Source organism: Pongo pygmaeus, chromosome 1, assembly GCF_028885625.2.
Source record: "Pongo pygmaeus isolate AG05252 chromosome 1, NHGRI_mPonPyg2-v2.0_pri, whole genome shotgun sequence".
Lineage (NCBI taxonomy): Eukaryota > Metazoa > Chordata > Mammalia > Primates > Hominidae > Pongo > Pongo pygmaeus.
The window spans coordinates 2,180,349-2,207,476 of record NC_072373.2 but is presented as its reverse complement, the minus strand read 5'-3'; the positions used below and the strand labels follow the sequence as shown (position 1 = coordinate 2,207,476).

The following is a 27,128-nucleotide window of genomic DNA, read 5'->3' as shown; positions in this document are numbered from 1 at the left end:
ATAATTTTAATCACAACAGCAACAACAATAACAACTATAATAGCAGAATCAGTGTAAAATGTTATAAGAAAGGTATTTTACCAAAGCGGTCCTGCTGTTCCCACCCAGACCTGACTGGAGCAGTTTGGTCAGAACAGAATCTGTGTATGGAATGTGCAAGACCTTCTTCCCCATAGCTGCATCAGCCAGAGCACTGAAAGAAAAAGAAGATTCAAGACAGAAAAAGAATGCCTCAAGAAGAAATCCACCTCCCTTGGGATAAGTTGGAAACAGCTCCCACATCCCCTCTTTGGCCCCATAAGCCTGACGATCATATCCAATAGTAGAGATGCCTTCTGTCATCGATGCTGGAGTAAGCTAGCTAACCACGGGCCTGACTCCTCCAAAATCAACCCTGGAGAAGCCATAACCTAGAGAAGGAAGCCCAGGTCTGAGGAACAAACACACCCAAACCTGCGAGGAAAACGCGAAGAGCCTGCAGGCTACCATAAGTTTGTGTGTAGAGAATGAGCTACAATTCAAGGAAGGAGGTGCCAGGCCTGGCAGTGTGCAGATAGGTTTGGGGGGTAGTTTTAGGGCCTTTTCTTGCCTCTCTCTCTCATGCTGCCTTAAGATCCCGTAAAGTTAGGACCTCGTCTGACAACAGCCTCAGGATAGCAGTGAGTGAGAAGCCTCTGCCCTGCTCCAGGGGCCACAAAGAAAGAGCGGGGAAGCGTGCAGGGAAATCCCACCTGTGAGAAGTTATAACCACAAACAGGATGGGCACGGTGGCTCAGCCTGTAATCCTGTAATCCCAGCACTTTGGGAGGCTGAGGTGGGCAGATCACTTTTGGTCAGGAGTTCGAGACCAGCCTGGCCAACATGATGAAACCCCGTCTCTACTAAAAATACAAAAAAATTAGCCAGGCGTGGTGGTGCGCACCTGTAGTCCCAGCTACTCGGGAGGCTGAGGCAGGAGAATCCTTTGAACCCAGGAGGCAGAGGTTGCAGTGAGCCAATATTGTGCCATTGCATTCCAGCCTGGGCAGGGACTCCGTCACAAAAAAAAAAAAAAAAAAATCACTACTCCATAAAGTCATGAAGGCCAAGGGCTTCCAAAGAGGAGGAAAAGAAATAGGTTTACACTTGGATGCAACAACATAGTGAAACTGGAGAACAATGAAAACAAAGAGAAAAGCTTAAAAGCAGCTGGGGAAAAAAGACAGATTATCTTCATGAAAAGGCAGTTAGATAACCAGTTGACAATAGAATTCTTTCTGTGCGGAAAGAAACTACTACCCATCTAAAATTCCATACCCAGCAAAAATATTTTTTTAAAAATGAGGCGGCTGGGCGCAGAGGCTCACATTTGTAATCCCAGCACTTTGGGAGACCAAGACGGGAGCATAGCTTGAGCTTAGGAGTTCGAGACCAGCCTGGGCACCGTGGAGAAACCCTGTCTCTACAAAAAAATACAAAAATTATCTGGATGTGGTGGAATGCGCCTGTGGTCCCAGCTACTTGGGAGGCTGAGGTGGGAGGATTGCTTGAGCCTGTGGGGGTGGAGGTTGGAGTGAGCTGTGATTATACCACTGCACTCCAGCTTGGGTGACAGAGTGAGACCCTGTCTCAAAAAAATAAATGAGGTAAAAATAAAGATATTTCAACCTAACAAAAACAGATTGCCACCAGCAGATTATCACTAAAGGAAACCCTAAATAATACACTTCAGCCAGAAGGAAACTGATCTTGGATAGCAGCTCTGAGGTACAAGAATGAATACATTTAAAAAAAAGATAAATGTGAATGAACACTGTGTAAAACAGTGATAATGTCTTTGGGGTGAAGGAAGAATGGAATTGAAATAAGAAAGAAAAAAATACATAACAACTACATATGTAGGATGAAGAGTCTTGTATTATCCAGGAGGATTTATTACATTTAGACTTTGACCACAGATTTAAGAGCCGAGAAACAGAGTTAAGTATGTATTAGCCGGGCACAGTGGCTCACACCTGTAATCCCAGCACTTTGGCAGGCCGAGGAGGGAGAATCACTTGAGCCCAGGAGTTCGAGATCACCCTGGGCAACATGGTGAAACCCCATCTCTACAAAAGCTACAAAAATTAGCTGGGCATGGTGTTGCACGCTGTAATCCCAGCTACTCAGAAGGCCGAGGCAGGAAGATTGGTTGAGCTTGGAAGGCAGAGGTTGTAGTGAGTGGAGTTCGCGCCATTGCACTCCAGTCTGGGTGACAGAGCAAGACGCTCTCTCTCAAAAAAAAAAAAAAGCGAAAAGCATATAGATGATCACTGGGGCAAGGAGGGACTACTCAACAAATGCAACTGGAAAGATTGGTAATCTATAAGGAAAAAGGATGAAAAGAATGCCTACCTTACATCAAACACAGAAATCAACTCCGGACGGATAGGAACTTACATGTAATATAGGTGGTTACCTTTCTAACTCTAATTTTCTTAAACAGGAAACAAATGCAAAGCATAAACCATAATCATAACTTCTGCTCATCAACAAACACCTTAAAGTGGAGAAACAAGCTACTAACTGGGAGAGATAACTTACATTTACCTGAGAAAAGAATAATAAATATGTAAAGAATGCCTACAAGTCAATACAAAGGCAATAACTCAAGAGAATAATAGAAAAAAATAACAGGCATTGCAAGAGGAAATATATTGCTAAGAAACGTATAAAGATGCTTAAACTCGTTAGTAACCAGGAATATCAAGACCATAGTAAGATTTATTTGCACTAATTTAATTGGTAAATATAAAGAAATCTGATAACATCAAGTCTTAGAAAAGATGTAGATCAATCCGATATCTAATACATTGCTGCTGGGAATGTAAATTGGCCAACTATTTTGGAAAAGTTTGTTAACATCTTTCCAAATTGGGTATTCATATACCTTCTAACCCAACAATTTTAGTTATTTGTCTATACTCAAACTTTAATACAGTCATACATCCCATAACCATGTGTTGGTCAACGACAGGCTGTATACACAGCCATGATGAAAATACCGTATTTTTACTGTATATTTTCTATGTTTAGATACACAAGTACTTACTGTTATGTTACAGGTGCCTGTGGGATTCAGCACAGTTACATGCTACACTGTGGTATAAGCTCAGCTGGGAGCAATCTTTTACCACAAATAGCCTTGGTGCTCTGTAGGCAATGCCATCTAGGTTTGTGTAAGTACACTCTATGATGTTTACACAACAAAACCGCCTATTGATGCATTTCTGAGAATAAATCCCCATTGGTTTTTTTGTTTGTTTTGTTTTGTTTTGAGCCAGGGCCTCACTCTGTCACCCAGCCTGGAGTGCAGTGGCATAATCACAGCTCACTGCAACCTCTGCCTCCTGGACTCAAGTGATCTTCCCACCTCAGCCTCCTGAGTAACTGGGACTACAGGCAGGCACTACCACATCTGGCTAATTTTTAAATTTTTTGTAGAGACAGGGTTTCACCATGTTACCCATGCTGGTCTCAACTTCCTTGGCTCAAGTGATCTGCCCACCTCGGCCTCCATATTGCCATTGTTTTTGTTGTTGTTGTTTGTTTGTTTTGTTTTGTTTTGTTTTTTTGAGACTGTGTTTCACTCTTGTCACCCAGGCTAGAGTGCAATGGTGTGATCTCGGCTCACTGCAACCTCCACCTGCCGGGTTCAAGTGATTCTCCTGCCTCAGCCTCCCGAGTTGCTGGGATTATAGGCATGTACCACCACACCTGGCTAATTTTGTATTTTTAGTAAAGACAGAGTTTCTCCAGGTTGGTCAGGCTGGTCTCGAACTCCCGACCTCAGGTGATCCGCCTGCCTCTGCCTCCCAAAGTGCTGGGATTACAGGCGTGAGCCACCGCGCCCGGCCGATATCCCCATTGTTAAGCGGTGCATGACTGTTAATACCCAATGATTTGCACAGGAATGTTCATAATAGCACTACTTATAATAGCAAAAGACAAACTGGGGACAATCAAAATGCCAATCGAGAATGAATAAATTGTGGCACATTCCCACTATGGAATGCTATGCAACAATGAAAAACAATGATTGCTACATGCAACAACATGGAAGAATCTCATAGACAATGTTCAGTGAAAGAATGGAAAACTCACTCTAGATATAACATAGTGTGGATAGATATTGTTAATAGTGTTGAGTCTAAAAGCAAGTCCTCACAGTTCTACTCCTGCCTACATACCCAAGAGAAATGAGTGACTATTTTCCCCAAAATACACGTATAAAAACGTCCACAGCAACTTTATAACAGCCCAAACCTGGAAATAAGCTAAATGTCCATCAATTGGAGAATGGATAAATAAATTATGATATATTCATACACTGATATATTGCATAACAATGAAAATAATAACTGGTACATGAAACAACTTTGATTAATATCATAGACACAATCCTTGGTGAAAGAAGCCAGAAGGTTAAGCCATGACCTCATATAAATGATTGCATTTATACGAAAATCACTACAATTAGGCAAATCTAATCTATAATGGCAAAGGTCCATTTCTTCTGGTGGGAGTGTCAACTGGGAGGGAGTATGAAGAGCTGTGTGGGTTGTGGAAATGTGTTATATTCTGATCTGGATGATAATTATGGAGGTATATACATCTATACAAACTTATTGTGCTGAGCGTGTAGGATTTATGTACTTTACTGTAGTTTATACCTTAATGAGAAAATTTTAAAAAGTTCCAGAAGACAAAATGGAATTTCCTTTTTAAAGTTCAAAAATGAGAGCTACTAAACAATAATATTCACATGTGATAAAACCAGGAAGGAGGGAGCTGAGGGGGAGAGAACATAAAATTCAAGACGATGGTTACCTCCAAGAGGAGCATAGGAGAGGAACACCAAATAGTTGTTGGGTTGGATGGCAGTTTTATTAGTGTTACTCTATTGAAAAATAAAGTAATTGGTTTAAAATAAATATAGGCAGCCCAGCCATGAGCCAGTGACGCCAGCGGATCATGAACCAAGGGTTATCATTAATCCAGTTTTTCATACCTGAGGTCGTTTTTATAATACAAATATCTGTCCACTGATTATTTACCTGATAACACTTCCCAAATTGGTTAAACTTAAGTTAACGCGTGATCCTTCCCTCAGTCTGTCTCCTTCAGATCCTGAAGATTTCTGCCTCTCACTTCCTGCCAGGTCCACCAAATTAATACTGGATTGTTTGGTAAGGTCTCTGTCTAGGAAAACCTGGAGAAAAGCATCACAGGTCATGCCACAGTGTTAGTGGCAGGCGGCATGGGCGGGCACTCCCCTTGACATGTTAAGTGGTCCTTTTTTTTTTTTTTTTTTTTTCTGAGACGGAGTCTCGCTATGTCTCCCAGGCTGGAGTGCAGTGGCATGATCTTGGCTCACTGCAACCTCCGCCTCCCAGGTTCAAGTGATTCTCCTGCCTCGGCCTCCTGAGTAGCTGGGACTACAGGCGCCTGCCATCACACCCGGCTAATTTTTGTATCCTTAGTAGAGACAGGGTTTCACCATATTGTCCAGGCTGGTCTCGAACTCCTGACCTCAAGCGATCTACCCCCTTTGGCCTCCCAAAGTGCTGGGATTACAGGCATGAGCCACCGTGCCTGGCCTTAAGTAGTTCTTTTCATTGTATTTCAGACTGAAAAAAACATAAAATCTGCAACATAAAATGCCATTCTCTATGATGACGTTTTACAATAAAATGTCTGTCTCCTCTTCCCAATTCTGTAAATCTCCTTTCCAATAAAACAGTAGATACCAATTAGTGCTCCATTTTTTCTATGATCAATACATTCTTAAAATATAAAACTATGAAATCTGCAAAATAAGTAGATGTTCAGGACCGTGTGGTCACGTGGAAAGAACACCTGCTTCAGAATCCTCCAGATTCCTTTGCTGGCCCCGTGACTATGCACAAATGACTTACCTTTTCAGAGTTTCAACTTTCACAGTGGGAAACCAGTGATAGAAACACATTCCTGAGATGTTATGAGGGTTAAAGATCATAGAGGTAGATAGAGATAATGGTTCTAGCACATGCCTGGCATACAATGTCAGGTGTTAATATCACTACTAACCCCAATAAACAGAGTACGATGCTAACTCTCTTCACTCCTTTTTTCCTAGTTGATTTCTTCACTTGCCTCTAAAATATCAACTTAAAAAAATAGCAGGGCAAACCATATATAAAGTTGATGAATTTTACTAACATTGTGAAATCAAGTGAATAGTACTTAAAAGTTTACAAAGTTCCTTAAAATGCAATATCTTATTGAAGCTTCCTGACATTCCTGCAAGGACAGTGTCTCGTCTCATCTTACAGAAGAGGAAACTGAGGCTCAGAGGCTATTTCCCAAAGTCTTAGAGCTGGTGAACAGAGGCATCCAGACTTGAACACAGTCCCGTGTTTTCCCCTTATTCCTGCATAGAACGGGATTCTTTTCATTGATTACTGTTCTATTACTGGTCCTATGACTTAGGGGACAGAGGTGGTAGGATCATAGCTACGTGTAATATTGACCCAGGATTTGTGAGTAGCCATTTCTAGATCAAATTGGTGGCATTGTAGCGATCACTCTCTGATGTCCATCGAGGTACTGGTATGGAGGATCAAAGTGTGCTCTAGTTGATCAAAGATTCTAGTTAGCGGAATGCTACATGCATTGCTTGGTTCCAAAGGACTTGTCTTGGTGCAGCCGGGCATGGTGGCCCACGCCTGTAATCCCAGCACTTTGGGAGGCCGAGGTGGGCGGATCACCTGAGGTCGGGAGTTCAAGACCAGCCTGACCAACATGGAGAAACCCCATCTCTACTAAAAATACAAAATTAGCCAGGCGTAGTGGTGCATGCCTGTAGTCCCAGCTACTTGGGAGGCTGAGGCAGGAGAATTGCTTGAACCTGGGAGGCAGAGGTTGCAGTGAGCCAAGATCATGCCATTGCACTCCAGCCTGGGCAACAAGAGCAAAACTCCATTTCAAAAAAAAAAAAAAACTTGGTGCATCCACGCATGGAAAGGGTACTTCAGTACCTGGTGGTCCTCAGGCTCGTGGGTCTGAAGGCTGGTCTCACGGTGGTAATGCACAGATGTGCTGCTGATACAGTTCTCCAGGATAAACCATGGAGACACTCTCATACCTTCACAATTTGCTCCTTGATCAAATTGGGGTCAAAGCTTTTTCCTCCAAGCACTGGAATGTACTTGAGGGAAAACAGTTCTTAGTCGTATGGGCGCTTTGGGGCTCTGGTAGGCTCACTTAGGCTGGGTGGGGTGTGACCATTGAGGTGGGAGGGAGGCAGGAGAAGGGCACACACGTCCCCTTTTCCTGTTTCTGGCTCTATCTGCTGTGGTTGGAAGAGCCATCTTCATCCATAGGTCAAATCTGCAGGATCCTGCGATACCCACCAGCCCATTATGCCAGGGGGAACCTTCCACAGAGCAGCCTTGTGTGGAGATCCCACCAGGGGGAGCCTTCCGAAGGGGGAGCCTTCCGCAGGGGGAGCCTCCCGCAGAGCGGCCTTGTGTGGAGATCCCACCAGGGGGAGACTTCCGAAGGGGGAGCCTTCCGCAGAGCGGCCTTGTGTGGAGATCCCACCAGCCCATTATACCAGGGAGAGCCTTCTGCAGAGCGGCCTGGTCTAGAGATCGGGACAGTGGCGTCCGCTCAGCTCTCACCTGCTTGAACTGGATGGTGATGACCAGGTGGGACCGGCTGCTGCTGGCATTCATGTTGTTTGAAGCCGTGGTCCTTATTTTTGTTCCTTGTTCCATCAGCCTTTCAATTTGGGCATAGTTCTCACAGGGCACTAACTTCAGGCCTTCCACGTAAAAGCCCAGCTGTTGATCTTCCCTTACTCTGAGCCCACCAGGTTTTTTGGTTCTGGACAGTAAATCTCTTATCTATAGAAAATAGAACAAATAATGTAAACTTCAGGAAGGCAGGGATTGTTGTTTACTTCACTGCTGTATCTGTGCCTATATAGATGTTCAATAATAGTTATTGGAAGAATGGATAAATTTCTGTAGGTATTTCATAATTTAGCAAAGTAAGAAATAGGGAAATTGCAAGCAAAAGGATACGAAGACTGCTGTAATCAGTGAAGTCAGAAGCATGCCTTTTTTTTTTTTTCCCAAGACAGAGTTTTGCTTTTGTTGCCCAGGCTGGAGTGCAATGCATGATCTCATCTCACTGCAACCTCCACCTCCCCGATTCAAGTGATTCTCCTGCCTCAGCCTCCCAAGTAGCTCGGGTTATAGGCATGCACCATCATGCCTGGCTACTTTTTGTATTTTTAGTAGAGACAGGGTTTTACCATGTGGGCCAGGCTGGTCTCAAACTCCTGACCTCAGGTGATCTGCCTACCTCGGCCTCCCAAAGTGCTGGGATTACAGGCATGAGCCACCGCACCTGGCCAGCTTTTCTTTTTAAGTGGAAAAAAAAAAAAAAAAAAAATTAGAAATACAGTTTTATTGTTGTCAGGTATATACCTAGACCACTCCAACCAGACTGAGTTCCCTAAGGGTGGGTGTCTTTTTACCAGTGGATCCTCACAGTTCCTAACGCAGAGCACGCATGATGCTCATTGCATGCACGGTGCAACTGGAGCTGGGCTAACACCTGACACTTAGTTCACTGCACCTGGGGGCCGGGGAAGCTGTCTTTGCAGCGTGATGAGGCATGTGAGTAGGTATCCACAGTGGTCTGTCTATAAATAGGTGCTTCTGACGTTTTTGCACTTGAACACATTGTTCCCTTATTAACATAAATATTCTAGCAATCTCGTTAACTCTATGTCATCAGCAACTCCTTTGCAGATAATAGAAAAATAAACCACCACGGCCTCTTTCTAAATTCTGTATTACAAAGTAATGAAGTCTTACTTTACTGAGAACAGTGATAAATAATAAAAATAATTAGAAGTTAGTAACATTCAAAGTACCTAATACATGCAGAAGACACATTCTGCCTAGGTTAAGTCATGGCACAACAAACACCACTGCACTGAGATCTCTACTTCCAAGGAAAGTTATTCACTTTCAGTAGTATTTGTGGCCACGCATGGTGGCTCACGCCTGTAATCCCAGCACTTTGGGAGGCTGAGGCTGGTAGATCATTTGAGGTCAGGAGTTCAAGACCGGGCTGGCCAAGATGGTGAAACCCGGTCTCTACCAAAAATGCAAAACAAATTAGCCGGGCAAGTTGGCGGGTACCTGTAGTCCCAGCTACTCAGGAGGCTGAGGCAGGAGAATCGCTTGAACCCGGGAGGCGGAGATTGCAGTGAGCTGAGATCATGCCACTGCACTCCAGCCTGGGTGACAGAGTGAGACTCCATCTCAAACAAACAAACAAACAAACAAACCCCCAGTATTTGCAACAGCCTAACCAAACCAGAAAATCTGGGTAATTCTTTGGATTTTATTATGGGAGGTTTGTGTGATGATGCTTACACCAGGGCCTTAGGAGAATTCCCATGTCCTCTTGCTCTCAAAAAAGCCATGCTGAAAAGGCCAAGTAGAGTCATGCTGGGGTCCCAGTAGAGCCGGAACAGTCTGTGTTACGTGGTGCAGAGCAACCCAGACTGAGAATCAGACTTGGCTTCTTAGTCCTGGTTCTGCCTCCAACATGTGAGACCTTTGGAAAGCCTCTGACATTCCCAGTGTTCTCCTTCTAGGAGGACAGATTAAATGATCTCTAAGCTCTCCCCGAGCTCGAGGTCTGTGGCTTTAAGTCCTAGAGTCCAGGCAAGATCGCAGATTGAAGTTTGGGGGAAGCAAAATTAGGATAACAGACATAAGGTGCAAAACATCAAAATGGGGACAACTGCTGCCTTAGCTAGGAAGCCTTTCTGTAATTTCCCCTGAGTAATAGAAATGATAGGAAGTGGCATCTCAGACTGAAGATATGACTGAATAAGGCTTATCAGAAAAAAGGCATGTAAGTTTATCTGGATGGAATGAAGTACAGGGACTTGCTGCTGGCAGCAGGACCCTCCAAGTTATGCCTGGAGATCAAGAGCGACGATGGGCCGGGTGCAGTGGCTCCTGCCTGTAATCCTTATGGAGGCCCAGGCAGGAAGATTACCTGAGGCCAGGAGTTCGAGACCAGCCTGGGCAACATAGTGACACCCTGTCTCCACAAATTGTTTTTGTTTTTTTTTTTTTAATTAGCTGGGCATGGTAGTGTGCACCTGTAGCTCCAGCTACTTGGAGGCTGAGGTAGGAGGGTCACTCGAGCCCAGGAGTTTAAGATTACAGCGAGTTATGATCGTGCCACTGTATTCCAGCCTGGGCAACTGTCAGAGACCTTGTTTCAAAAAGGAAAGAAAGGGGAAAAAAAGATCACCACAACCTTGTCCCTCACCTGGGCTATGGAGAGCCTCCTAACTCCTGCTCCGCTCTATCTGGCACTCCTTCAAGTCCAGCTTCACTCTGCCGCTGCAGAAATACCTAAAACGCTGATCTGGTTATTTTACTCCCCCGTTTGGAAGCCTTGCTTGGTTCTCTGTTGCCTGGTCATTAAAGGACTTTCCTTCTTGGCAGCCATCTTTGGCTTCATCCCCGGATGCTCCCCCTACCCTCAGCGGCCACACACCCGCTCCCGCCGCACAGGGCACTCGCCCGACCCGTAAATGCTAACTCTCATGTGTTAATGATTTAAAATACACATCCTGCTGCCTGAAGTGCCGCTATTTCTATTTGCACCTTGCACCCTCGCTTCTCTGCCTCACCAAACTCGTGACCCTGTTTCAAGGCCCAGCCTAACTCCTCTGCGGACAACATGGAACAGTCCTGGTGGTATTAGCTCTATCCCCGCTTCCAAGCCTCGGTCTCGGTGCCACTCCTGTGCACAGGTAACATTGTGTTACTTTCTGCAGTGAGTGTTGCCTCCTCCACTAAGCTGCTCCAGGGCAGGAATCATGTGTTAGGTTTTATTCATCCTCAGAGTCTAGTATTCTGTCTAAAACATTAAGGATATTTAACAGACCTTATTTAATTGACTGCTGAAAGAACTGATGGAAAAAGGAGGCCTGAAAAGGATCTTAGATTGAGGTCTCCGAGCCCCAGCTAAGCCATCATATCCCCTGTGACCTGCACGTACACATCCAGATGGCCTGAAGTAACTGAAGAATCATAAAAGAAGTGAAAATGGCCTGTTCCTGCCTTAACTGGTGACATTACCTTGTGAAATTCCTTCTCCTGGTTCATCCTGGCTCAAAAGCTCCCCCACTGAGCACCTTGCAACCCCCACTCCTGCCAGCCAGAGAACAACCCCCTTTGACTATGATTTTCCACTACCTACCCAAATCCTACAAAACAGCCCCACCCCCACCTCCCTTTGCTGGTTCTCTTTTCGGACTCAGCCCGCCTGCACCCAGGTGAAATAAACAGCCTTGTTGCTCTCACAAAGCCTGTTTGGTGGTCTCTTCACACGGACGCCAGTGAAACTTAGGATGCCTGATTCTCTGCTTTTTTTTTTTTTTTTTTTGAGTCGGAGTCTCGCTCTGTCGCCCAGGCTGGAGTGCAGTGGCGCCATCTCGGCTCACTGCAAGCTCCGCCTCCCGGGTTCACGCCATTCTCCTGCCTCAGCCTCCCCAGTAGCTGGGACTAGAAGCGCCCACCACCACGCCCGGCTAATTTTTTGTATTTTTAATAGAGACGGGGTTTCACCATGTTAGCCAGGATGGTTTCGATCTCCTGACCTCGTGATCCGCCCGCCTCAGCCTCCCAAAGTGCTGGGATTACAGGCGTGAGCCACCGAGCCCGGCCCCGATTCTCTTACTTAGAGATAAGGAAGCAGAATTCCAGAGAGATTATCATCATGAGTGGTACCATGATAAGAGGTCCTTCCCCCCATTCTTCCCCATGAGAACCCGGGAGTAAAGGGAGTGAGGCCCGGGGCTTTCGTAGTAAAGGGAGTGAGATCCGGGGCTTTGGTAGGAAAGGGAGTGAGGTCCGGGGCTTCTTTGGTAGGAAAGAGAGTGAGGTCTGGGGCTTTGGATAGTTTCTGGGGTTCCACTGAAACTATTAGCATATGGCCTCTGACCATAAGAAACCTACAATTATAGGTACATTTGTCAATTTATCCATTCAGCAAACATCTAGGAAGCACCCATTCTAGACTAAATATTGCATAAGTCCTGCAGATGAAAAAGTATTCAAAAGGAAATCACATACATCTATGTAAATAAAATTTTACAGTACGATGTAATAAGTGCAAGGGGAAAGGGCAGAATGAAAAAAAATGCTGAAGATCCAGCTTTGGATAGGCAGTGTTAGACATTTAAAAATTTAGTACATCTTCAGATGTGGTGTCTTATTTTAAATTCTCCTTATGAAAATACAAACTGAGCTCTGAGATAAAATGAGTTTCCAAAGTCACACAGCTAGTAAACAGGAGAGCTGGGCTTTGAAACCATCCTCTTTTGACTCTCCAGGAGCTGGTGAACCACAGCCTGTGAGCCGAATTCAGCCCACTGCCTGCTTTTGACCCTTGAGCTCTAAGTATTTTTCACGTTTTTAAATGGCTGAAACAAATGTACTATTTTGTGACATATGAAAATGATGTTAACATTCAAATTTAGTGTCTATAAGTAAAGTTTCATTGATACACAGTTGCACCTTCTCATGTCTCGTCTACGGCTTCTCTTGAACTATGACAGCAGAGTTGAGTGCCTGCAGCAGGGACAGCGTGGCCCCCAAAGCCTGAGCTATTGACTACCCGGCCCTCGTCGGGTAAAGTTTGCCAATCCTTGTACAGTGTCATGCCCACTGAAGCTACCTGCTTCAGAGCGAGGTGCTGACCTTGAGCTGGATCTTCAAGTTTAGTGGTGTCTTTAAGGACACAGAAGGCAGAAACGGTGCTCCAGGCAGAGAAAGGATAGATGTGAGAAAGGAGAACATGCTCTGGAAAGGAGGAACAGTTCCATGTGTGAAGAGAAGAGGACGTTGATGAAGTTGGAGAGGTAGGTGGGGCTGGGCGGTCGAGGCCAGGCCAGAGTTTACAGGCAGGACAGGCGACCGTGAGTCCCAGAGGTTCACTGAGCTGCAGAGTCGCCCAGATTTGCATGTCAGAAACATCTCTATTACCTGTTCATTGTAAATTTCCAGTATACTGAACGTAACCTGTATGGAGAAGAGCATACAAAGTAAATATTCTCTTGAAACAGTTATTTTGGGGGCAGAGAAGTGATAGGGAAACAGCATAAATGTTGAATCATGGGAAAAAGCTGATAATAAAGCAAAGCTCTGTTTCAATGTGCAATATGAGGTTCTCAAATAATGATATGGAGGAAGTTCTTACTATAATTAAAAACAAATATAGGCTGGGCACGGTAGCTCACGCCTGTAATCCCAGGACTTTGGGAGGCTGAGGTGGGTGGATCACCTGAGGTCAGAAGTTCGAGACAAGCCTGGCCAACATGGTGAAACCCTGCCTCCACTAAAAACACAAAAATTAGCCAGGCAGGGTGGCGGGTGCTTGCAGTCCCAGCTGCTCGGGAGGCTGAGGCAGGAGAGTCACTTGAACCAGGGAGGCACAGGTTGCAATGAGCTGAGATCGTGCCACTGCACTCCAGCCTGGGTGACAGAGTGAGGCTCCATCTCAAAAAAGTAACAACAACAAAAAGATACAAAACAGTAGTATATGTGTTTTGGTCTCGACTGGGGACAGAGAAAGGCTGTTCTTTCATGTTCACGCCCCAACCTGAACATATGTAGAGAGACTGGTCTCCACCCTCCCATGCTCTCAAACTCCTGCTAGCGAAGCTCACACCTCTTAAGCAGGATTGGGGGACTCTGAATGGCTCTAGTCTAGAGCAAAGGCCTCAAGTACTGGCGTTTTCCCACCTCCCCCAAGAAAAAGCTGGCTTGTCTGTGAGTCACCCTGCAGTAAGTCTTGCTTGTCAGGCCGTGCAGCCACAGAGCTTCCTGTTAGCTTCTGTGTGTCTCATGTTTTTTATTTTTATTTTCTATATGTAATATGTCCATGTAAGGGTGTCTCATGTTTAAAAATGAACAAAGGACCAAGCATTAGCAGACAGAGGAAGCCTCCAATATGACAGAGGGGTCAAAGCAAACAAGTAGAAAGAAGGAACTCAGAAAACAGACCGAGAGAGTAAAAGGCAATGTTTTTTTTCCTTTCTTTTCTTTTCTTTTTTAAGACAAGGTCCTGCTGTCACCCAGGCTGGAAATGTAGTGGTATGATCTCAGCTCACTGTAGCCTCAACCGCTGGGCTCAAGCGATTCTCCCGCCTCAGCCTCCCGAGTAGCTGGGACTACAGGATCATGCCACCACGCCCAGCCAACTTTCGTATTTATAGCAGAGGAGGGATTTTGTCGTCTTGCTCAGGCTGGTCTTGAACTCCTGTTCTCAAGTGATGTGCCCCCTCGTCCTCTCAAAGTGCTGGGATTACAGGCATGAGTCACCGTGCTCAGCATAGAAATATTTTTTAAAGCCCTGGAAGTAATAGCCTCAAAGAAAGAATTCTACCCATGGAAAAAAAGAGGATTTTATTTAAAAGAACAACCGGAGAATAAAAGAAAGTGCTTGTAAATTAAATTTATGAATGACAGCTGAAATAAAAATGCAGGAGAGTTATAATATCATTCAGGGAATCTTCTAGAATGCAGAATAAAAAAGACCAGTGGTGGCTCACACTTGGAATTCCAGCTACTTGAGAGGCTGACGCCAGGAAGATCCCTTGAGCCCAGGAGTTCAAGACAAGCCTGGGCAACAGAGTGAGACTCCATCTCTTTTAAAAAAGAAAAGACCAAGAAATACAAGATAGGTTGTAAAAGATAATAAAATTAGAACATTAGTACAAGAGGCCCAAAATCCAATTAGTAGGAATTTCAGAAAGGGAAAACAGGAAATACAGGAGATGAAATAATAAATAATATAAGAAAAGTTTTCCAGAACTGAAAGACAGGAATCTCCAGATTGAAGAAGGTCCACCAACTGTCCAGCATGATAAATGAAAAAAGAATCATTAAGATATCAGAACATCAAGGATAATGAGAAGACCCTGAAGGCTGCAAGAGATAAACTGACCGTCAAAAAAGGTTGCATACGAAGAACTGGGGATCAGAATGGTAGCCGACTTCCCAGCTGCAACACTATAACTTAAAATATAATGAAGATCTTCAATATTCTCAGAATTCTATTCCAGGTAAATGTCAATCACGTGTGGAGGTACAAAAAGATATTTTCAGTTGTGCAAAGGATGAACAAAAAAGTACTCTAGATGCACCTTTTCTGAGGAAACTGCAGCAAAAAGAGAGTAAATCAAGAAAGAAGAATACATTGGATCCAGGAGTCAGGGGAGCCAGGGAAGATGAAGGTTGAAGTCAAGTTTCAGAATGAGTGTTGAGGTAGCCCTGTAGCAACAGTGCTCCAAACTGTGCCAATACAATTAATACAATTGTAGTAGGAGAATTGAGGACTCCTGTTGAAGGAGACCCCAAAAATCATGGTACCAGTACGTTTGAGTGTATGGAAAAGATTTGTCAGTAGGCATGTGACAGTGATTTGGAGCACTTAGATTTATAGAAAAGTAAACATAATTAAAATGACAATTAAAAATTCCAAGAAAAATAAAATGTGGAAAGGATGTATGCATTATTTGGTACAGCAGTGAACAATACTTGTGCAGTTAAAATGTTAACAATTAAATCCTGAGGCAGAAACTGTTAAGAAAAAATAATACGATGTTAACAATTATTGACTTAACCAAATGTTATAATAAGCATTGTCCTAAATGTAGGGAGTGTGTGGGGGGGACGTATTGTGGTTGGGGAGTATAGGGGGGAATGTACTGTGGTTGGGGAGTATGTAGGGGAATGTATCGTGGTTGGGGAGTGTGAGGGGGAACGTATTGTGGAGGAGTATGGGGAGAACGTACTGTGGTTGGGGAGTATGGGGAGAACGTACTGTGGTTGGGGAGTATAGGGGGGAGCGTACTGTGGTTGGGAGTATGGGGGGAACGTACTGTGGTTGGGGAGTATGGGGGGGAACGTACTGTGGTTGGGGAGTATGGGGGGAGTGTACTGTGGTTGGGAGTATGGGGGGAACGTACTGTGGTTGGGGAGTATGGGGGGAACGTACTGTGGTTGGGGAGTATGGGGGGGTAAAGTACTGTGGTTGGGGAGTATGGGGGGAACGTACTGTGGTTGGGGAGCATGGGGGAATGTACTGTGGTTGGGGAGTATGGGGGGGAACGTACTGTGGTTGGGGAGTATGGGGGGGTAAAGTACTGTGGTTGGGGAGTATGGGGGGAACGTACTGTGGTTGGGGAGCATGGGGGGAATGTACTGTGGTTGGGGAGTATGGGGGGAACGTACTGTGGGGAGTATGGGGGGAACGTACTGTGGTTGGGGAGTATGGGGGGGAACGTACTGTGGGGAGTATGGGGGGAACGTACTGTGGTTGGGGAGTATGGGGGGTAAAGTACTGTGGTTGGGGAGTATGGGGGGAACGTACTGTGGTTGGGGAGCATGGGGGGAATGTACTGTGGTTGGGGAGTATGGGGGGAACGTACTGTGGGGAGTATGGGGGGAACGTACTGTGGTTGGGGAGTATGGGGGGGAACGTACTGTGGGGAGTATGGGGGGAACGTACTGTGGTTGGGGAGTATGGGGGGTAAAGTACTGTGGTTGGGGAGTATGGGGGGAACGTACTGTGGTTGGGGAGCATGGGGGGAATGTACTGTGGTTGGGGAGTATGGGGGGAACGTACTGTGGGGAGTATGGGGGGAACGTACTGTGGTTGGGGAGTATGGGGGGGAACGTACTGTGGTTGGGGAGCATGGGGGGGAACGTACTGTGGGGAGTATGGGGGGAACGTACTGTGGTTGGGGAGTATGGGGGGAACGTACTGTGGTTGGGGAGTATGGGGGGGAACGTACTGTGGTTGGGAGTATGGGGGGAACGTACTGTGGTTGGGGAGTATGTGGGGGAACGTACTGTGGTTGGGGAGTATGGGGGGGAACGTACTGTGGTTGGGGAGTATGGGGGGAACGTACTGTGGGGAGTATGGGGGGAACGTACTGTGGTTGGGGAGCATGGGGGGAACGTACTGTGGTTGGGGAGTATGGGGGGAACGTACTGTGGGGAGTATGGGGGGAACGTACTGTGGTTGGGGAGCATGGGGGGAACGTACTGTGGGGAGTATGGGGGGAACGTACTGTGGTTGGGGAGCATGGGGGGAACGTACTGTGGTTGGGGAGTATGGGGGGAACGTACTGTGGGGAGTATGGGGGGAACGTACTGTGGTTGGGGAGTATGGGGGGAACGTACTGTGGTTGGGGAGTATGGGGGGAACGTACTGTGGTTGGGGAGTATGGGGGGAACGTACTGTGGTTGGGGAGTATGGGGGGGAACGTACTGTGGTTGGGGAGTATGTGGGGGGAGTGTACTGTGGTTGGGAGTATGGGGGGAACGTACTGTGGTTGGGGAGTATGGGGGGAACGTACTGTGGTTGGGGAGTATGGGGGGGTAAAGTACTGTGGTTGGGGAGTATGGGGGGAACGTACTGTGGTTGGGGAGCATGGGGGGAATGTACTGTGGTTGGGGAGTATGGGGGGGAACGTACTGTGGTTGGGGAGTATGGGGGGGTAAAGTACTGTGGTTGGGGAGTATGGGGGGAACGTACTGTGGTTGGGGAGTATGGGGGGAACGTACTGTGGTTGGGGAGTATGGGGGGGTAAAGTACTGTGGTTGGGGAGTATGGGGGGAACGTACTGTGGGGAGTATGGGGGGAACGTACTGTGGTTGGGGAGTATGGGGGGGAACGTACTGTGGTTGGGGAGTATGGGGGGAACGTACTGTGGTTGGGGAGTATGGGGGGGAACGTACTGTGGGGAGTATGGGGGGAACGTACTGTGGTTGGGGAGTATGGGGGGTAAAGTACTGTGGTTGGGGAGTATGGGGGGAACGTACTGTGGTTGGGGAGTATGGGGGGAACGTACTGTGGTTGGGGAGTATGGGGGGGAACGTACTGTGGTTGGGGAGTATGGGGGGAACGTACTGTGGTTGGGGAGTATGTGGGGGAACGTACTGTGGTTGGGGAGTATGGGGGGGAACGTACTGTGGTTGGGGAGTATGGGGGGAACGTACTGTGGGGAGTATGGGGGGAACGTACTGTGGTTGGGGAGCATGGGGGGAACGTACTGTGGTTGGGGAGTATGGGGGGAACGTACTGTGGTTGGGGAGTATGGGGGGAACGTACTGTGGTTGGGGAGTATGGGGGGAACGTACTGTGGGGAGTATGGGGGGAACGTACTGTGGTTGGGGAGCATGGGGGGAACGTACTGTGGTTGGGGAGTATGGGGGGAACGTACTGTGGGGAGTATGGGGGGAACGTACTGTGGTTGGGGAGCATGGGGGGAACGTACTGTGGTTGGGGAGTATGGGGGGAACGTACTGTGGTTGGGGAGTATGGGGGGAACGTACTGTGGGGAGTATGGGGGGAACGTACTGTGGTTGGGGAGTATGGGGGGAACGTACTGTGGGGAGTATGGGGGGAACGTACTGTGGGGAGTATGGGGGGAACGTACTGTGGTTGGGGAGTATGGGGGGAACGTACTGTGGTTGGGGAGCATGGGGGGGAACGTACTGTGGTTGGGGAGTATGTATGGGGGGGAATGTACTGTGGTTGGGGAGCATGTGGGGGAACGTACTGTGGTTGGGGAGTATGTGGGGGAACGTACTGTGGTTGGGGAGTATGTGGGGGAACGTACTGTGGTTGGGGAGTATGGGGGGAACGTACTGTGGTTGGGGAGCATGGGGGGAACGTACTGTGGTTGGGGAGTATGTGGGGGAACATACTGTGGTTGGGGAGTATGGGGGGAACGTACTGTGGTTGGGGAGCATGGGGGGGAACGTACTGTGGTTGGGGAGCATGGGGGGAACGTACTGTGGTTGGGGAGCATGGGGGGGAACGTACTGTGGCTGGGGAGCATGGGGGGAATGTACTGTGGTTGGGGAGCATGGGGGGAACGTACTGTGGTTGGGGAGTATGGGGGGGAACGTACTGTGGTTGGGGAGTATGTGGGGGAACGTACTGTGGTTGGGGAGTATGTGGGGGAACGTACTGTGGTTGGGGAGTATGTGGGGGAACGTACTGTGGTTGGGGAGTATGGGGGGGAACGTACTGTGGTTGGGGAGTATGGGGGGGAACGTACTGTGGTTGGGGAGTATGGGGGGAACGTACTGTGGTTGGGGAGTATGTGGGGAACGTACTGTGGTTGGGGAGTATGTGGAGGGAGTGTACTGTGGTTGGGGAGTATGGGGGGAACGTACTGTGGTTGGGGAGTATGTATGGGGTGGAACGTACTGTGGTTGGGGAGTATGTGGAGGGAGTGTACTGTGGTTGGGGAGTATGGGGGGAACGTACTGTGGTTGGGGAGTATGGGGGGTAAAGTACTGTGGTTGGGGAGTATGTATGGGGCGAACGTACTGTGGGTGGGGAGTATGTATGGGGTGGAACGTACTGTGGTTGGGGAGTATGTGGAGGGAGTGTACTGTGGTTGGGGAGTATGGGGGGAACGTACTGTGGTTGGGGAGTATGGGGGGTAAAGTACTGTGGTTGGGGAGTATGTATGGGGCGAACGTACTGTGGGTGGGGAGTATGTATGGAGGGAACGTACTGTGGCTGGGGAGTATGGGGGGGATCGTACTGTGGTTGGGGAGTATGGGGGGAACGTACTGTGGTTGGGGAGTATGCGGGGGAACGTACTGTAGTCGGGAGTATGGGGGGGAACGTACTGTGGTTGGGGAGTATGTGGAGGGAGTGTACTGTGGTTGGGGAGTATGTGGGGGAACGTACTGTGGTTGGGAGTATGGGGGGGAATGTACTGTGGTTGGGAGTATGGGGGGGAACGTATTGTGATTTTGTAATCATATAAACATTTTGGTATGAAAAACAAACATTATCCTAAAATAGAGATGCTGAGAACTTCCATTTGGGGAAGGGGTCCAGAATGAAAAAATACAATCCCTTAAAGAAAGGATTCGAGAATACGTACCTGGTGTTCTTGATTTCTCCCCTGGTTCTCAATTGCTTGAAAGAGCTCCTCACACACAATTGGAATAATACCCTTGTTTGCACCAATCATGGAATACCTTTTCCCAGAGCCAATTTGGCTGTAGGCTAGGAGAGTTGCATTCTAGCCTTGCCAAGCAACAGCATTTGGGCTGTTTCCACTTCGTGGCTATTATAAATATGCTGCCATGGAAAACTCATGTACGAGTTTTTGTGTGGACATATTCTTTCTCTTGACTAGCTGAGGTTTTAAACTAGACTCGTATTCCTTTGAAAATATTTGAATTAAAAATTAGAGGCTGGGCACAGTGGCTCATGTGTGTAATCCAAGCACTTTAGGAGGCCAAGGAGGAGGGATTGCTTGAGGTCAGGAGTTTTTGAGACCAGTCTGGGCAACATAGCAAGACCCCATCTCTGCAAAATATAAATATAAAAATCTAAATGAATAAATGTTAGAAAGGTACTGAAATGTTAACAGTAGTTAGGTGATATTATAAATATAAAATTCTCTAACTTGAACACGTTACCATTAACATCAGAAAAATAAGATAAACAATAATGCTCTATTGCGTTCTCATAACACCAGCTTAAACGGTCCTACCATTTTAAGAAAGCAGAACCATGAACTATGTTACAGGCATTTGTTGACATTCTTCTGTCATGTTTTAAAGCTAATTATGTTAATGGATGGTACACTCCATCTTGAAAATGTCACCAACATTCAGTGAATCTAAAATTTGGTCTTGGGTCTCGTATGCTAGGGCAAGTAAGAGGCTATGCTCTGTGTGAAAAAACAATTTAAAAACGAAGTAATATTCTTCAGAAATAAAAACAAGTTGATTAAGACTAGAATAGAGCCACAACCTAGGCAGAAGAGGGTGGCAAAGGGAGCCATAGATGTGAGTCAGCTAAGGTTTTGTTTTATAAACCAAATAACAATATCCAATAACAATCCCTTGTTAGTGTTAGCAATTAAGATGTCTGCTTCTAGACTATTACACCAGAGTGAGTTTCCTTGGATTTCCCTCCATATAACCAGAAAAATCCAACATCTTATTTAGCTGCAACATGATTTTGTAATCATATAAACATTTTGGTATGAAAAACAAACATTATCCTAAAATAGAGATGCTGAGAACTTCCATTTGGGGAAGGGGTCCAGAATGAAAAACTACAGTCCCTTGAAAGGATTCGAGAATACGTACCTGGTGTTCTTGATTTCTCCCCTGGTTCTCAATTGCTTGAAAGAGCTCCTCACACACAGTTGGAATAATACCCTTGTTTGCACCAAGCCCAATCATGGAATAGCTTTTCCCAGAGCCAGTTTGGCCGTAGGCTAGGAGAGTTGCATTCTAGCCTTGCCAAGCACTGTCCAGAATTCCCCTGCCAAGGTCGTGGAAGACATCTCTCTGGAAAGATGACAGGTGGCATGTTCAGCACAGGCCAGTGGCGTGCAGATTTCCTCTTTCCTACTTTCTCAGTCCTCTTAAATCTGAATAAGTATCCTGGCTTTCATAAATCCCACCTCGATTCATACCATATGACCTGCTTGAAATACAACTCAGATGCTGGCTTAGAACAGGTGGAGTAAAACTGAAAGGGATTTGTCAATTTGGAAAACACTAATCATTTACATTCATGGATCACATCGGGTACATCCTGAACTAGCTAATCCCCATTGGTCATGAAATTGTGTAGTTTATATCCTTGCTAAAACATGGGCCGGTCTTTGAAATTAAGCAATTAGACAAAAATGCCAAGGCACAGAAACCATTCAAAGCGTTTTCTACTACTTTATTCATTGACTCAAACAATAACATCACAATATAGCCACACTGATTTTAGTCCTCCGCTAATGAGCTCTTATCTTTTTCTACTTTTTCCAGTGGTTCTGGAACACACACACACGCACGCGTGCATCCTCCTTTTTTAAGTTAAAATAGAAATGTTTGTGCCCACAGTTGCTGAAAGAGAGGGGATGTGGTCTGCCTACTTTTATCATCTGGGCTGTGGCCATAGACCGCAATAGTTATCTTATTTGAGGCTGTTTCAAAGTGTATATTTCTTCCTACTCTCTAATAACAATGGTAAAGCACTAAGCATTAGATATTCCATTTGTTACAATATATACATTTGTATAATTTATTTCATGTTTCTGAGGAAAATGCACATACCAACATAGTGTGATTTACATGAGGACAATGGACAATAACCAACGTTCATGTAATATTTGAGAAAGGGATAAAAATTATTCCACCAAAAGAGTTAGGGGAGCTGTAGACTTTAAAATGTGAAGTCTCACCAGTGGTTTCCCAGAACACTGTGACCATACTTTTACCAGAAAAATATATTTGTATAACAGTTGTTGACTCTACGTTAGAAGCTATGTGCTAAGCCTAACACATGCCTACCAAGTAAAAGTAACTAGTTTTGCTGTTTTGTTTTCTCAGTGCTATTGGAGATTTGGGAAAATGTTTTGTGTATGTGCTTAATTTTTATGGATTGAAAACTTTAAACAAGTTATACGGGCTAGGCGTGGTGGCTCATGCCTGTAATCCCAGCACTTTGGGAGGCCGAGGTGGTGGATCACCCGAGGTCAGGTGTTCGAAACCAGCCTGACCAACATGGTGAAACCCCATCTCTACTAAAAATACAAAAAATTAGCCAGGCGTGGTGGCAGGTGCCTGTAATCTCTGCTACTCGAGAGGTCGAGGCAGGAGAATCGCTTGGACCTGGGAGGCGGAGGTTGCAGTAAGCCGAGATTGCACCACTGCACTCCAGCCTGGGCAACAGAGGGAGACTCTGTCTCAAAAAACAAAACAAATCCCAGGTGTTGGCATGGCCACCCTGCCTCAGAAGCCTCTAGAGGAGAAGCCTGTCTTGCCTCTCCCTAGCTTCTAGTGGCTCCCGGCGGTCCCCAGGGCTCCTCCACTCGCTGCTGCTTCGCTCCACTTTGTGTCCACTGCCACATGGTTCCTTGTGTCTGAGTGTCCAAATTTCCTCCTCTCTATAAGGATTGGACTTAGGGCTCACCCAAATCCAGTATGGCCTCATCTGCCAAGATGCTGTTTGCACATAGGGTCCCATTCTGAAGTTCTAGATGGACGTGAATTTTGGGGGAGTCACTATTCAACCCATTACAGCACCTTTGTAGAGAATCAGTTGATGATATGTATGAGGGTCTGTTTCTGGACACTCTATTCTGTTCCATCGATCCATACGTCTATCTTTAAACCAATACCAGGCCAGGCATGCTGGCTTATACCTGTAACCCAGCACTTTGGGAGGCTGAGGCAGACAGATCACCTGAGGTCAGGAGTTCGAGACCAGCCTGGCCAACATGAGGAAACCCCGTTTCTACTAAAAATACAAAAATTAGCCAGGCATGGTGGCACATGCCTGTAATCCCAGCTACTCAGGAGGCTGAGGCAGGAGAATCGCTTGAACCCTGGAGGCTGAAGTTGCAGTGAGCTGAGATCACACCATTGCACTCCAGCCTGGGCTGCAAGAGGGAAACTCCCTCTCAAAAATAAATAAATAATAAATAAAAAACCAATACCACACTATCTTGATTACTGTAGCTTTGTGGTGGGTTTTACGTTCTCCAACTTCATTCTCTTTCAAAATAATTTTGGCCATTCTGAGTCCTTTTTACAATTCCATGTAAATTATTGAAATAGTGCATCAATTTCTACCAAAAATGCCTGCTGGGATTTTGATTGGGATTGTTTTGAATTTGTTTATCAATTTGACTTCTGAATAATGTCATCTTATTTATTTAAATCTTCCTTTCAGTAATGTTTTATACTGTTCAATGCACAGTTTTTGCACATATTTTGCTAAATTTATCGTTAAAGTATTTCATGTTTTTGATACTGTTGTTCATATTTTAAAATTTCATTTTCCAATTGTTCATTGCTATTATAGTTTAGAGAAATACTGTTGCTTTCTGTATATTGACTTTTCTAAACACACTTATTAACTGCAGTAGCTTTTTTGTTTTCTAGAGCACTTAGGATTTTTATTTTTTATTTTATTTTTTGGAGATAAGGTCTCACTGTGTGGCCCAAGCTGGAGGGCAGGTGCCATTCACAGGTGCGATTATAGCCCACTGGAGTCTTGGACTCCTGGCCTCAAGTGATCCTTCTGCCTCAGCAGGATTCATGTCATCTGCAAATAGTTTTACTTCTTTTTCTTTTTCTTTTTTTTTTTTTTTTTTTTTTTGAGATGGAGTCTCCCTCTGTCGCCCAGGCTGTAGTGTAGTGACACAATCTCAGCTCACTGCAACCTCTGCCTCCTGGGCTCAAGTGATTCTCTTGCCTCAGCCTACCAAGTAGCTGGGATTACAGGCACCCACCACCAAGCCCCGCTTATTTTTTTTTAATTTTTTTATTTTTTGTAATTTTAGTAGAGACAGGTTTCATCATGTCGGCCAGGCTGGTCTTGAACTCCTGACCTCAGGTGATCCACCTGCCTCCGCCTCCCAAAGTGCTGGGATTACAGGCGTGAGCCATTGTGCCCGGCCTTCTTTTTCTTTTATTTTTTGAGACAAGGTCTCACTCTGTCGTCCAGGCTGGAGTGCAGTGGTGTGATCTCAGATCGCTGCAGCCTCTGCTTCCCCAGGTCAAGTGGTTCTCCTACCTCAGACTCCTAAGTAGCTGGGATTACAGGCGTGCACCACATGCCCGGCTAATTTTTGCGTTTTTTGGTAGAGACAGGGTTTCACCATGTTGGCTAGGCTGGTCTCGAACTCCTGACCTCAAGTGATCCCCCTGCCTTGGCCTCCCAAAGTGTTGGGATAACAGGCATGAGCCACCTGCCCAGCCTTCTTTTCAATTGGCATATTTATTTCCTACCAATGGTCTTTGCCCTGGCTAGAACTTGTAGTGAATGTTGTATAGCAGTGATGGGAATAGACACCCTTGGCTTGCCTGCCATCCTATGGAGAACACCTGCTTCACCATCAAACATGATGGAAGCTGCTTTCTGGGCAAGTTCTATTTCTAGGAAACTTCCTCTCATTTCAAGTTTGTTGAGAATTTTATGATTGAGGGTTAAATTTTGTCATTCTTTTTGCAGCCGATCATATTTTTTCTCCTATATTCTATTCTAGATCATGAACTTTAAATGTTAAAACAATTTTACATTCCTAGGATAGGGCCCACTTGATAGTGATTGGGCTTGATTGATAATGATAGTAATACATTAAGGCCCACCTAATAGATGATTCGATTGTGTTTGCTGAAACTTTGATAATTTTGTGTCTGTGTTCATGAAAGATAATGGTCTATGGTGTTTTTGTAATATCTTTAGCTGCTCTTGTTGGAACACTGGCTTTGTAAAATGAAATGGGAAGCGTTTACTATGATCTGCATTTTTTTTTTTTATTTCTTTCTTTGGTAGAATTCACCAGCAAAGATACCTGGGATTGGAGTTTCTTTGTGAGGTTTTTAGTTACAAATTCAATTTATTTAATAGATACAGGACTATTTGAGTCATCTGTTTCTTTGCATGAACTTCAGTAGCTTGTGTCCATTTGTTGTTGAATGTATTGGCATTAAGTTGTTCAAAATATTTTTAATCATTCTTTTTAAAAAAGGGAGATGGGATCTTGCTGTGTTGCCCAGGCTGGTCTCAGGCTCCTGGCCTCAAGCAGTCTCCCGCCTCGGCCTCCCAAAGTGCTGGGATTGCAGTTGTGACCTACCCGGCCTCCTCCTCATTCTTTTAATGTCCCTGGGATGATTTATGCTCTTGGTATTTGGCTTATCAATTTTATGGATGTTGTCAAAGAACCAGCTTTGGGTTTCAGTGTTTTTTCTCTATTGTTTTACTGTTTTTCATTTCGTTAATTATCACTTTTATCTTTTTTCTTCTGCTGCTTGCTTTAAGTTTAATTTGATCACTTTTTAAATTCTTAATTGGAAGACTACAATGCCAATTTGAGATGATTATTCTCTAATGTAAGCTTGACTGCTAGAAAACCTCCTCTCAGCTCCATTTAGATGCGTCCCACATATGAAAATATGTGTGTGTATATGTGTGTATGTGTGTATGAGTGTGTGTATGTGTTTGTGTGTGTGTATGTGTTTGTGTGTGTATGTTTGTGTGTGTATTTGTGTTTATATGCGTATGTATTTGTGTGTGTATGTGTGTGTATGTGTGTGTGAGTGTATATATGTGTATGTGTGTGTATATGTGTATATATGTATTTGTGTGTATATGTATGTGTGTATTTGTATATATGTGTGTCTGTATGTATTTGTGTGTATACATGTATGTGTATGTGTGTATATGTGTGTGTATATGTGTGCATGTATGTGTGTATATGTATTGTGTGTATGTGTATGTGTGTATATGTATATGTGTGTATTTGTATGTGTATTTGTGTGTGTATGTGTATGTGTCTATGTATATGTGTTTATATGTGTGTATATGTGTGTAATATGTGCATGTATCTGTGTGTATGTGTATATTTGTCTGACTGCAATACTCCATGCTTGTTCCACACATTTTGACAAGTGTCTTGAGTTTCCTTTTTTTCTGTCTTTTAAACATTTTTTTGAACTTTTTAAAAATTTTGTTTTTTTTTTGTAATACTGTTTCTCTGGCCTCTTCCTTGTAAGTAGTGTTTTGATTTTCATTCAGTTAAAAAAAATGTTTTCTAACTTCCCTAGTGGTTTTTTTCTTTAACCAATGGATTATTTAGAAGTCTTATTTTCCAAATGCTTGTGAATTTCCCAAATATTTTTCTTTCTAGTTTAACTCCAGTGTGGTCAGAAAACATACTTCATATGATTTCAATCTTTTTTTTTTGAGACAGGATCTCACTCTTATTGCCCAGGCTGGAGTGCAGTGGTGCAATCACGGCTCACTACAGCCTTGACTTCCTGGGCTCGAGTGATCCTCCCACCTCAGCTTCCAAAGTAGCTGGGGCTACAGGTGCGCACCACCCTGCCCAGCTAATGTTTGTATTTTTAGTAGAGACGGTTTTTCGTCATGTTATCCAGGCTGGTCTCAAACTCCTGGGCTCAGGCGATCTACCTGTCTTGGCCTCCGGAGGTGCTAGGATTATAGGCACACAC

At 45.3% G+C, this 27,128-nt stretch overlaps 1 protein-coding gene across 1 annotated transcript in view; it reads right to left on the bottom strand.

Annotated features, from left to right (window-relative positions):
- LOC129014734 (kinesin-like protein KIF28P) overlaps positions 1-27,128 on the bottom strand; it is a 72,125-nt gene that overhangs the window by 31,590 nt on the left and 13,407 nt on the right. Inside the window, 5 exon segments of the mRNA XM_063661249.1 lie at positions 82-193; positions 5,076-5,230; positions 7,683-7,907; positions 13,095-13,130; positions 21,252-21,455. Of these exon segments, the coding sequence (XP_063517319.1) occupies positions 82-193; positions 5,076-5,230; positions 7,683-7,907; positions 13,095-13,130; positions 21,252-21,455 (732 nt within the window).